Here is a 13,890-nt window from a genome sequence, read left to right on the forward strand (position 1 = left end):
TACTAATCGATGGCCGTAATGTGTCGAAAATATAATTAATATCAAATATTTCCATGGATGTTACTGAAAACCTTGCCTGTACAGTAAAGGGGTTTTTATGATGGCATCAGTTACACTTTGGATTTTGCAGAGGAAGAAAAGTGTGAAATTGCTTCAAAACGTGTTCTTCAATTAACAATTTCAAGTATGCTCGTGTATGAGTGTGAATGAAAGATAAGATTGCTCTTTGTGTGCAATGTGATATCGCATCAGCAAAGGGCAGGTTTTGTATCTTAATCTGAGACAGTGGCAGAGACATAATGCATCAGCATTCACTTCACAACATACACAGAGCCCCGATATTCACAATACATGCACACAGACAGGCATGTGTGAGTGCACCAGGTGACATGCTGAATAGGAAGACAGGAAGTGGAGTGGGCAGATGAAAGTGAGGTCATCATTCAAAAGAGTAAGATGCACTTCAGAGGAAGAGGGGGCAGACACAGGCATCAACAATTCATTTGTTCACTTCACACATCATTGTGAACTATTCTGCATATAGTTATTATAGATATACAGTGGATAGATGTATATAATTTACATTTCCATCCATCCATCCATCCATCCATCCATGCATCCATCATGATGATCCATCCATCCATCCCGCTTGTCCTTCATTTGGGTTGGGTGAGCTGGAGCCTATCCAAACTAACTTTTGTGCTGGAGGTGTATGTCAAACCTTGCACTGGTCCCCAGCCAATTGCAGAGTGCACATGGACAAACAAGCATCCACACTCACATTCCCACCTACGGACAATTTAGGGTATGGAGAAAACCCAGAAGCACAATGACAACATGCAACATCCACAGAGGACCTAGTGAACTGTTGCCCTGAAAATCAGAAATGTTGGGCAGACATTGTAACAACTTTTGGACTTTGTTGCCACTTCTTTTCCCTGTTTTTGTCAAATATGTCATACTACAAGTATAATCATAATGTAGTAGCATAAAAAAGGAATAACATAGCTAAATATAAAGAAGAATTACATGAAATTACATTCCATTTCCAGGATTAAACTCAGCTCCCAAAAATAAAAATGTCATGCGAAGATGAACATGATCCCCAACTTTTCACACACAGACCTGCAGACACATTATATTAGGCAGCTGATACAGGAATTAGAGAACTTAAGAGAAAATTTAAATATACGCGACGTATTGATTATCAAGCAACACATTCATTTGTTCAAACGGTGAGAATGCTGATAGGTTTGAAGAATTCAACAATTCAGAATTTACGAGATCCAAAGAATGTGAGACCACAAAATCTGTAATGTGCGTGTGTGTGTGTGTGTTGGGGGGGGCGTGCGTGCGTGCGTGGGTGTGTGCGTGTGTGTCTAAGTGAGGCTGCAGAGAAATAAATGTACCAACCAATGTAGAAACCTAAATGTTACTTATGTAAGTGCATCATCGTATATGTTCAGGGTTTACGTAACTTCTCGGTACCAGAAGGCTGAAGAACATAAAACCACAACTTGTGCTCTTTGCGCGTGTGTCAAACAAGTGGCTTTCGCTCAAAAGTGTCGGTGGTGAGAGGAAAGGAGAAATGTAACTTCTTTTGAATAAATTCCATCCAATGAATGATGATTTAAAAAGAGTAGTCACAATGAACTGGCATTAGATTGTGATGGAGGTGTGTGGGGTTACACACTTTTTATTTCCTCTGTGGACATGGTCAACATATCGTCAGGCTGTGGCTTTTAAGTGAAAGCACTATTTATGGGAACAGTTCAAGAAGTGTGCATTCTAGGAGAAGATATGAGTAGATAGTGATCAGCAGTGGGCGTTTCCTGAGCTGCTTCAAAAGCAGTAAAATGCATACTGTGACGGGAAGCGTTTGCGACCGACTCCTTACATAACGCTGAATCACAAACAGATGAAAGCACTTTTAGCACTTTTTGGACACCTTAATGTGCGCTGTCTGAATGTTTCCATTATCATCATTTTGTATCAGCATCGATACAAGAGGAAACTGGAGCACCCCACGTGCCAGCTGACACTATTCCACTCCAGTCCTCAAGGTGGCAGTAATGAGTGTTGACTTCCACGTAGTTTAAACACAGAAAGTCTTCTTTATCTTATCCAGACATTTTGGACATTTAATGCTTTTCTGTTTCTATTTAGATCCATAAAAGGATCGTTGTAGGACTGGCCCATCAACACATATGGGGTGAACTAGGACAGGCATTGTGAGCAGAGGAAGCCAATGATTTACAGGGGTTTTGAAAATATTCATCTCAATTTACGACATTGAGGTGGTGATATTTTTTCTCCATGGAGCCCCAAATCCCTGCCGATGACTCTAATTAATTGTGAGTTGGGTCCTCTCTCTGGTCTAGCACAAATTTGCCAGTGACACACTTCAACAACTCTCGCAAAGAAGGTACCAACTCCATATTCTCACATTTCAACTTCCCGTAGGTATAATGAGCCTTTGTCCCAATGCTTTTGCTCCTATTGCATGCAGTGGCCATTATTTTGTTGTTATTAATGTTGTTTTGCATTGATGCTGTGAGCTTTTCACTCATGAGTTATAATATAGGCATCAGTATAGAAAATGGATGGCTTGTTTTTGCAAACGTTGACTTAGGTAGACAATTAAAGACAATGCCAGTTTTGAAAGATGTTTTTGTGAAACAAACATCCAAACTGAATGTAAATAACTTTACAATCAAATCTTGGTAGTGACAACACCAAAGTAAACAATAATAGCACAAAATGGCCTAGGCTGATGTCACTGATTTACATAAGGGTTAATATTGCCTTAATGTCCTAAATGCTAAGATACACACACACAAAAAAAAAGCAAAAAAAAAAAAAGCAATAACAACAACCAAACCATAACAAAGAAATATTTCTACATGCATTTCAATGAAGAAGCATATAGCCAAAGAGCATAATTTGTATGTTGAGTTCATATTCCAACTTTCTTCTACAGGTTGGTCCATTACAGAGTGCATATACAGACTCACGTCATATTGTGAGTGTGTCAGGAAAAAAAAAAAAAGGGTCAATATGCCTTGACAAGGCGTCTGGTCACAAATGAATGTGAAGGTGCCAAAGAAGCCACTGGCTCAAGAGGCTGCTTCATACGCTGTGATGGCCTTTTGTACTTTGCGTCCTGACTGCCAATCGCGCACGAACAAGTCTCGCACAGAACGTTACTTACTCTCTTACGGCAACGACGCCGAGGGGGACGAGAATGGGTGCTTATGTAACTTTTGCCTGTGGCTGTTACACAACCACAGTGTTCGCAAGAACTGTATGCACGTACACACACACACACCCACACCCACACACAAAACAGTGGCACATACTTCATGTGTGTGTCCTACATGTGTTCTCTTTCACACTCTTCTGTTACATGAAGAGATGTCTGCCAACTCAGACTTACTGATTGTGGTTGTTCTCAGCAACAGATCATTTAAGTAGGTTTTTAAAAAAGTTGATCATATTATTTAACAGGGCGGCATGGTGGATGACTGGTTAGCACGTCCGCCTCCCAGTTCTGAGGACTCGGGTTTGAGTCCAGGCTCCGGCCTTCCTGGGTGGAGTTTGCATGTTCTCCCCGTGCCCACGTGGGTCTTCTCCGGGTACTTCGGTCTTCTCCTCCCACATTCCAAAAACATGCATGGCAGGTTAATTGGGTGCTCTGAATTGTCCCTAGGTGTGGGGGTGTGCGTGTGTGTGTGTGTGTGTGTGGATTAGGGGTGTGAATTGCCTAGTACCTGACGATTCGATTCGTATCACGATTCACAGGTCACGATTCGATTCGATACCGATTAATCCCGATACGAATTTATAAGTCGATTGTTGCGATTTTTTTCATTCAAATTTAGAAAATACTAATCAGTAAGCTTGTAGAGTGTAAGATTTATATGAAAATGTATTATTTATTTATCTGAAATTTCAGTCTTATAGAGGTTGTAATCTGTTTCATGTTTGAACAGCATTAAAATAAAATATTAAGGCTTAATGTTCCGTTCATATAACATTCTTCCATGCTCAAGGTGTGAATCCTAACCCGAAGTCAGACGTTTTTTTAAATATTTTTCCATTAAAAATGGAAGTTTAAAAATCGATTCACACACACACACACACACACACACACAAAAAGGCAATGATGATGAGACGTTGAATCGGTAAGAGTACCGAATGAACAATTCTGACCTCTTAAAAAAAAAAAAAAAAAAAAAAAAATCGATTTTTTTTTATTGAATCGATTCGAGAATCGCGCGATGTAGTATCGCGATATATCGCCGAATCGATATTTTTTTATTTTTTTTTTAACACCCCGAGTGTGGATGGTTGCTTGTCTCTGTGTGCCCTGCGATTGGCTGGCAACCAGTTCAGGGTGTACCCCACCTACTGCCCAAAGCCAGCTGAGATAGGCGCCAGCTCCCCCCGCGACCCTTGTGAGGAATAAGCGGCCAAGAAAATGGATGGATATTATTTAACAGTATCTACCTAATCTAAATGGAATAAAGCAAAACAAATACATCAAATAACTAAACTTGTGGCACACTTAATTCTTAGGAGAGCTGCAAGGTGCATAGTGCATAGTTGTATAAAGTAAGGGTAAGCGCATCAGTTCGCCACAATAACCTTTTAACACAACGCTACTGGACAGAAATCTTTTATGTAAAAATACGGCCAATTTAATATTTTATCGCATATTAATAATAATGGTCAGTACCATAATGTCAGTACCAAGTATTTTTGCAATTTATGAACAGTCTAAAATGTTAAAAATAGCTTAAGAGCAGTTCTTTCATAATGCTATGCGGCATTATTGTACCTGAAGAAGAAAGTCTGGCCTGTTTTGTTAAAAATAGGTTCACCCTAATACTTTGTTGCACGAGAAAGCCCGTCAGCCCCACGAAGGTTAGTTTGGGTGCATATTAGGTTCCACCTACACTACTACCCTGTCTAGTCATGCTCACTTTTTGGAATTGCATTATTCATGTCTCTTCGACCTTTGACTTGGAACAGAGTTTGGGGAATATGATGTAATCATATTCATTAGTTTTTCTTTTGTTGATAGCTCAGCGTAGGCACAGACTTGAATGGGCACAGCTGGCGGTGGTGATGTGTCTGGTGTCCATAATATTGTAATCAATGACAGCTTAAAGGGATAGTTTGGATTTTTTTACATGAATCTCTATTTCATCCTCACCTCCAGCGTGTGCGATCATCACTGACTTACCCCTGACAGCGTTCTGTGACACGAGTTCTGGTCCAGTGTTGAACGAGAGGACAGTAGTCCAGCAAGTTGGCTTGGATCAGGGAAATAAAGCGTTTTTCTTCTAAAAACAATTTGTGTTCAAAAGAGTGATACATTTGCACACTAAACTCCTTTCTGAAAAATGTCAGACACCATTACCGCTGGGCACTATTTTTCTGTTCGTTTGTATCACTGCACGGCACCCCGTATACAGCTGATAGACGCGCACTAATCTACAAGTTGTTTGTCTTTTCGAAGGCGGAAGGTGCGCGAATCAGCTGCCTACAGCGCGTCGATCAGCTGCCTACAGAACGACGCGCAGTGATACGAACTAACAGAAAAGTAGTGCCCGGCGTCTGAATTTTTTCAGAAAGGAGTTTAGTTTAGTGTGCAAATGTATCACTCTTTTGAACACAAATTGTTTTTAGAATAAAAACACTTTATTTAGGTGACCCCAGCCAACTTGCTGGACTATTTTTCTCTTGTCCAACACCGGACCAGAACTTGTGTCACAGAAGGCTGTCAGGGGTAAGTCAGTGCTGATCGCACACATTGGAGGTGAGGATGAAATAGAGATTCATGTCAAAAAATCCGAACTATCCCTTTAATACATGAGTGATTTTAGTGAATTCAGTTGATGAATTTATATGATTATCGGGAGGTGTTGTGTTGATGTTGGCGTACAACAGTATATGATAACAATATAAGGTGCAATGTTAGATTGAAATAAAGTTCAATGAAAATAGTGACAGATCTCTATTCTGTGCTGCACTGCGATTGGCTAGTCTGTAAAATCGTTTTTTCTTGGACATACCAAGATAAAACGGGTTATGTAACGTGCCTTATGAAAGATAAAAAACATGCACACACACATTCACTTCTTGTATAACAGCCTTTGCTCAACGAGTTATTAAGGCTGCTTTGATTAGCGTGGAAGCAGGTGAGTTATGAAATCCTCCGCAGGGGACGCACGAGTGAAGCAGCACCAGAGAGTTCAAGAAACTTAAGAGTGGAAGATGACAAAAAGACCACACATGCACACACATTCACATGCTGATCACACGTGATAGAGCAGGTGAAGAGAGTTGGATTTGTTTGTAGGCCAGTATGTCAGTGCTGCTGTAGGGGAGGAAGTGGAGGACGAGAGTGAGTGAAATGAGAGGATCATAGACATGCATGTACGCACACACACACACACTCCAATAGTTAATTTGAAAGGACATTCTGGGTAATAGCAGCTGTATGATGGCGCCCTGCGTCTTCTGCGGTGAAGTCTTCAGAAGATTTCATGTGCTCTCTGTATTCAGCTCAGACCCTTGTGCTGTTCCCAATAGGACAGCTTGTTCCTTCCCGGCATGCCGTCGCCAATTACAGCCAAGCTGAGTCAGTAGTAAGCACGGAAACCACAGTAGGGCTGTTAAAAGCTCTATTTCTGTGAATATTTCTTCGCCCACACTTGACCATTGATCGGCCGCTGCTTCACACACAAGGGAAAGTAAACATCCACAAAGGGTGTAACGATACCAGGGTGTTCTTTCATCCTCTCCTCATTACCGCACGACATATTAGAAGCAACAACAAGTCAGCTCGTGTCCTTTTACACTGGACCAGACAGATCAGATTTTTGGGGAACGTAGACTTAGTGCTTGTAGTTCATCACCAGCAGTTCTGTGCTACGTACATTTAGGACAACATGAGAGGAACAGTGTACATACAAAACCCCACTGAGTGGTTCTCTCAGACAGCCTGAACACGAAATATAATTGTATAAGTGAAGTGAAATTTACAAACATGGGCTGCTCTTTATTAGGTCAAGTAAAATGCTGTAACTAACCACATTACATCACACCGTATCATCTTTCATACCACACCATATATCACACTGTACGGTATAATGTAGCATGACAGCAGATCACATCACATCATAGATCAGATCTGATCAACCAAACTATATCATAGCACACCATAAAATAATAATATTAGTATGTACATGTCAATCCAGGTTACGCCAATGCATGAAGTATTGTTTCACAAGTGTTAACTTGAGTCTTGGCACATCCCAGAGACATGCATGCTAGTTTTATCAAAACATATTTGTCCAAAGATTTGACTGTGAGTGCAAATTGTTGACTTTTTGACAAGAAAAACAACCATAACTTCCCTGTCAGATTAAACAATAAAAACACATTATAGTCAGTTTGTAAAATGCCAACTGTTAACATTGGTGAAAGCTAATGAAAAATGTGCATCTGTTCATTCATCCAAATTCGACTAGGGCGCCGCTGTGTTCGTTCTGCAGCCGCCTCGCACGTTTACCCCGCTAACCCACTAGTCTGATGAACCATGTTTTCCTGCCTTCAAAGGCTCACATTTCCAGCATGGCCTGCGACGGCCAATCACACGCGGATATTGCTTAAAGTAACCCTAGAAACAGCCAATCGGTGCGCGGCAGTGTAATGACAACACCGGAGAGCCAGCCGGGTGCACGTGGGACCAGCACAAATATCAGTGGAGTAAAAAAAATGCCTGGAAAGCTGATAATAAAGAAGTGTGGCAGCATTGATAAGGGAAGAGAAGGGAAGTGAGCGAGGGACGATTATGAGGAAAAGGTGGCAGGGACGGTCCATGTTTAAGAACGTATGGATCCAATGTTACACAACACTGTTAAGTAACTTCATAATTATTAGCCAACGACTGCAGCATATTCGTGAGACTTCAGAGATGATTTGGAACGTCAAAGTGGCTCTCTACTATCTGGGTACAGATGGTAGACCAAAATATCTCGCAAAATGCGGTCGTTCATTTTTTCCTCATCCTAGGATTGCATTGGGATGCACCTGAGTTGGCAGTGTTGCATTTGAAAAAAAAAAATATATATAAAAATAAACCCTTTCAAAGTTAGCATCAGTTCTCTATTTTTCTGTCCAAATATGGAAACACTATTTTACTCTTGTATCTCCAAACAGGAAGACTTTTCCCCCTACAAACTTGCTCTATCCCAGCTGTGCATGTGATGTTCGCGTCACCTACCTGTGAACGACTCGGATTCATCCAAGAGCAGCATGACTTCGGAGGGAAGAAAAAGGCTGCTCTGCTCTACTTGGCTCCTCACCTCCTTTTCCCCTCTCAACTCCTACTTTAAATGCCTTAACCTGCTACCTTACAGGCACAGTCGGAAGCCTCAAGAAAGCCCACAGGAGGCGTCTCTGTCTGTCCGTCAGCTTGTTATACGCTGAGCCTTTCTGTAGCACTACTGCCACAGTGACTGACTGACTCACTGACTACTGGCTGTCCCGCTTGTGTGCAGCTCTCAATAACAATGTCAACATGAGGCAGAGGCAGGAATGAGGGCTGGCAGCTAAAAAACTTACATAACCCCTCATGCTGGAGGCGGGGCCCAATGAGGGGGGACGACTCCGGCTGACCGTGCGTCACTCTGACCACAGCACACCCGAGACAGAAGGAGACGCCCACACATTTATGTCTCCTCCAAATAAAAGGGTTTCGCACAGAAAGCAACATTGTCATTTGTACAAAAGAACATACATTCTGAAAGTTGTTTTTTTTTATGTCGTCTTCAATCCCTTCATTATTGCATATTTGCATAAAGCACAACATTGACGTTCATTTCACAACAAACATTTTCTGTCAATATATTGTATCTGGTGTTCTGTGTCATTTCATTATTGGACTGTATTCAATGTGTAAATCCCAGCTAGGGACAAATAATGCAATTTAGCTAAAGCTAGAGGTCTTATTTATGTCTCAGTTTCCCAAAATATGGCAATGTTGTATAAACATTACATAAACTATTTTATTAGTTATTTAACCTTTATTTATTGAGGACAGCTTCTCATTTGCAATGCCTTGGTGGAGGTCTGTGCCCACGTTGAATATTATAAAAAGAACATGACTAACTGCTGTGACATGTTGCAGTTGAAAAATATAAACAATATTTTCATGTCAGCCATGACTAACCATTTGCTTAGCATGAATATTTCCGACTGAATTCTAAGAATCAAAATCAGAAACAGTTTGAAGCAAACAATGAAGACATTTTCTTCAGCCTTTCTTCAACTCTTCTGTTCACTGCACATGCGCCCAAGTGCATGTGCAGTGAAACACGTAGCTCTACATACTTAACTGCTGTTTTCTTTGGGGATATTAGTCGTGCGTGCCAACATTAGCCTCTTAGGGAAAAAGATCCCACAATCGTAAAACCTAAGGTCTAGCATTAAGACACTTTTGCACGGAACTGAGTGAATGCAGGATATTGCTGCAACTGTCTGTGCTTTTCCACAACACTGAATTTTACAATTGGACAACTGGATACATGATTTCAGTGGCAATATCTGTCAAGAGCATCAAATACAGACACTGATTCCAGCACTCAACATGGCGGGAGAATTGAGTGTTGAGTGTGAACAGTCACTGCTATCCTGAGTGTTCAGAACCTGGCTCCTAAAGCAGCAAAGCTATGTAACGCTTGAGCCACGTCGTGCCATTTATACAGACCAGCCACCCACAAAAGGTGGTTACAGACAGTTTGAGTGTGTCTGATGGAAGCCAATCTAATTATGTTTGAAGTTACAGGAAATACAATGTACATCATATCACTGGCATGCCACAATAACATTTTAAGTGTCAGTCATTCTTGTAATATCACAGTTACACAACATTTCATTAAGCTCATATGGTAATTTTGTCTTGATTTGTTAGCATGATTATCCAAAACATCCTTTTAGACCAAGGGCATCTATTCCATAACAAGCCTTATGAAACATCTGAAGTGCACTCAGCTAAGAGTTGGCATTACACCACATTTGGGTCAGGGTGACAGACTCATCCCCCCCTTCCACCCCCAACTCACCAGCATGCATATAATCACAGGAAGTCATAATAGAAGAGATTAAGCGAGGGAAGGTAAGAAACACACAAAACAAAAGCCACGGAAGACTCAGTAAACCGGTTTTAAAAAATGACAGCTACTCACCCATATCATGTGGTTTCACCTACTCTGACACATATTCATTCTTCTTCCCTTCCTACTCCTAACAGCCTTGCTCACTTTAATCCATGCACTCGGTGACCGTGAGCATGGATGAGGCTCACAAATGTGGTTAGCCTCTGACGGCAGTATTGCCACCAGGCAGAAGGCCATTGGGACAATTACAAAACCATGGGTCGCTGAAAGCTGCCCAAGCCTGTCGCTTGCAGAAAACCCCCCAGTCGGTTTCCTACTGCTGCTCCCCCTACTCCCCGCCCCACAGCATACTGATACAGGGATATGATGTCAGCAAGCCACACCCACTTCAAAGACAGCCTTAGGTAACAACGTTAAGTGTTAAAACAGGAAAATGGAGAAATTGAATTAATGATTATCTTTCATGTTCATTGTTGATTTATGAGGATTTTGTCTTGTCTGGTAGCACATGACTCCGCTAATCTGTAACTTCCATGTAGATAAAGCCAAATGGCTTGGCTGTGGGACTTCCAGCTTAATTGTGTTAAGTTTCATAAAATGTTAATTTGCAACGTAAATAATTATTTTAATTAATGAATTAAACTGACAGCCCCAAAATAATGCTAATATCGTTTTACAATTTAATGGCCATGTTACATGTTATTTATCAAAAGGGTATTTATGTCAAACTGTCGTTTTTATGTATTTAATTATGACATTTTTTTGGGCTTCCATATTGATTCATGCAGGAGTAAATGAAGCCCGAAAAGAATATTATTTTTTGTCAGAAAATACTATTTACAGTTTTTATGTTGTTATTTAAATGCAGAATCTTGTTAATTAAAACAATTACTGTCGGTGTAATCATGTCAAAACAGCCGTCCAAGTTGCCATCTGCATGGCCCCATGCATCGCGCGCACACACGTCTATCCATCCATCCATATATACATACATACATATGTAAGTGCACAGACACAGTGCAATGCAGTTAGGGGGGAGGGGCAGCAAAGCCAGAAAGCAGAGGAAGAGGCGGTGACGGCAGCAAAGTGAAGTGGGGGCGGACTGGCTGGTAAGTCATTACAACACATAGACGTTCACCTTTGCCACACTAGCACAATTCATGTAGCCCTGCCTCCAATAGGTCGCTTGCACATCGTAATGCATCATGGGAGTTTTTTCTTCGGGCGCCATCTTGGGTGTCCGCCGGTTCACAAGGTACACTCGTGAGTTACACGGTAGAGCTCATCAACCTGATGTAATTTTCGCAGTATTTTCACGATTTACCGGAAGATCAAAAACAACGATACAGGCAGAAGGTGTCTCTGTGTGGTGGGATTGATCCTAATTACGTCCTGACCAAGGGTGAATTTTTTTTGACGGAGAAAGCTTGCTGGCCAAATGTGACATCTCTGGACATCTTTCACTACCTCGTGTTGACAACATGCTCCATAACACGCCAACAAATCCCTGGAGGCTTACAATTATTTTGTAAGCGGGTGGATACAGAGTGTAAACTTTTAACATCGCATCAGAAGAAACGGTTGCTGTTGCACGTAAGTAAACCACATGGTGTTGGTAATTCTGCACACAAAAATGTTGATTTGTTCTCAGGCTTCCTGTTATCATTGTGTTTACATGCACAGCTGGGTTTACCTGATGTGGTTTTTCTAATAATTTTATAACAGGCAAATATGGCAGAGCGTATAAGAATAAAAAGTAACTGCACAGCCTCCCCGTGGCTTAATTAAATTTAATGCTACCCTTTCACTAGTTACATGTTACTTAATCAACTTATGCTAAATGGTTAAGGTTAACCACTCTCAGAGGACGTATTTTTAGTTTCAGTTTCCAGTACAATAAAACGTGTTCATGGTAACTACTGAGCATACTGACAGCTTTTCTTATGATCTCACGGTTAAGGAGGCTGTCACAACACCCAATTTCTGTCTGGTGCCGGATGGCAACAATTCCCATCACTTGTCACGACAACACCAATATTATTACCAGGTATGTATGGCTTTACTTTTTGTAGTTTATTATTTAATTCTATGTTTCATATTTTCATTACAATGTTTGTAATATTTTCAGGTTCAGGCACAGATGAGTTTAACTGGACGGACTTCTGCGACTTTGTGGTGTGGACAAAGTGTGATTGAGCGAGTCCACCCAGATCGCTCGTTTTGGCCAGCTGGAAAAGCCAGTTTTTTTCCCCCAAAATCCCCTCCTTACCTGAACTGCTCGGGAGAGCAGTTACTAGATCAGCAGTGGACTTCCAGTGTTCCTGCTCAGCCGCTGTCACCTACCACTTGCTCATGTACTTCAAAGATGCGGAGTAAAGTAGTTTTTTTTGTGCTGCAGCACATTGTAAAATCAAATGATATCACTTGAAGTGTGCCAATCTAGACTGCCTTTTGGAAGTCTAGATTGGCACAGTGGACAGTGGTTTTGTGACAAGTGTGAAACAAGGATTATTGGGAAAACTGTAACAGTACTGGTACTTGTCTTACATTAAACAAATTTAAAAGAGAGCAACTTTTTCCTCTGTACATAGCATAATGAAAGTCATTGCATACCCCATCAACATTACATCATACCGTCATACTCTTAAAATAATGGCCTAATATTTTGACACAAATTATCAACCCTCGTGAGGATAAGCAGTAAGGAATTTTAATGTAAATATCTCAGGATGGTAGGCACCTGTGCTAAAATAAACTGCATTAATTAACAGTTCAATTTTATCCCTGAAATTACTACATCTAATCATTATTCACTTCATTTTTTGTGCTTTTAGAAATAATAGAGATTTATGCCATTACTTTAAGAGGGACCATATTGCCATATTGAGTCAAATCCTGTCATTTGTATTATGTATAGCTTTGTAAACAAACCCAACAATAGAATTTGTATATTCGCTGCCTTTATTAGCGCCAAACAAACAGTCGCATGTTGTCCTCCTTCAATGCTCGCCTTCGTTTCCATGTCATTGGCAATCAAGTCGGTGTGGCATGAGATCCCTAAAGAAATAATAATAAAAAAAAAGATCACAAAAAAATACATACCAGTAATAGGTTTAATATAGTACAGTAGTATAGTTTTTTTGACAGTGTAAAAGAAATGTACACATTTTGTTGCATTTTTTTAATGTATGAACATTGCTACAGGCAAATACTTATTTCTATAAACACTTCTCTAAAATATAAGGTGCGTGTACACACACAAACAAACACATACATTCACTCATGCATACAATATATCATGTAATGAATTCTGAGTGGCATACCAGAGTCAATGATGTCAGCAGTACTTGAGGGTACAGGTTACTGGAGCCATCTGGCTGCATAACTGCAACAATCTGCCACTTCGAGTCGTCTTTTCTTTGCTTGTCTCTCCTGTGCACGTTCATATCTTGGCACCGACTGGGCTGAGACATAGATGTTGTAACTTGGGACCCAACTTTAATGTTGGAGCCCAGTCGGGATGATTGGACAGAAAAACGGGCGCAGGGCGACCTGTTAAAATAAACAAATATATAAACAAATAAAATATGGAAAGACTGGTTATTTTGCCGCAGTAGGGTGGCCGTGAATAAGTTCTTTAGCATGATGTGTAGGCTACCGAATAAGTTCTTTAGCATGATGTGTAGGCTACCGGGGTCTG

At 40.8% G+C, this 13,890-nt stretch overlaps 1 protein-coding gene and 2 long non-coding RNA genes across 4 annotated transcripts in view; 1 reads left to right on the plus strand and 2 right to left on the minus strand.

Moving 5' to 3' along the window:
* The window catches only part of LOC144014684 (helicase ARIP4-like), a 32,001-nt gene extending 21,577 nt beyond the window's left edge, over positions 1-10,424 (minus strand). The window contains exon 1 of one of the 2 annotated variants that reach the window (XM_077514864.1): positions 10,260-10,424. In XM_077514864.1, the coding sequence (XP_077370990.1) occupies positions 10,260-10,263 (4 nt within the window). In that variant the 5' untranslated portion in view covers positions 10,264-10,424. Of the gene's footprint in view, positions 1-8,296; positions 8,619-10,259 lie in introns of those variants that run through there. The other variant, XM_077514863.1, reaches the window with a different exon arrangement.
* Positions 10,425-11,372: 948 nt separating this feature from the next.
* On the plus strand, positions 11,373-12,758 carry LOC144014686 (uncharacterized). Its single transcript, XR_013282538.1, has 3 exons — positions 11,373-11,783; positions 12,151-12,237; positions 12,319-12,758. It is a non-coding gene; the product is annotated as an uncharacterized LOC144014686 (long non-coding RNA).
* Positions 12,657-13,890, minus strand: part of LOC144014685 (uncharacterized) — a 1,789-nt gene continuing 555 nt past the window's right edge. The window contains exons 2-3 of the long non-coding RNA XR_013282537.1: positions 13,514-13,742; positions 12,657-13,247 (exon numbers count right to left, since the gene is read on the minus strand). This is a non-coding gene — a long non-coding RNA (uncharacterized LOC144014685). The remainder of the gene's footprint in view (positions 13,248-13,513; positions 13,743-13,890) is intronic.

This window comes from Festucalex cinctus, chromosome 2 (assembly GCF_051991245.1).
Source record: "Festucalex cinctus isolate MCC-2025b chromosome 2, RoL_Fcin_1.0, whole genome shotgun sequence".
NCBI classification, from domain to species: Eukaryota; Metazoa; Chordata; class Actinopteri; order Syngnathiformes; family Syngnathidae; genus Festucalex; species Festucalex cinctus.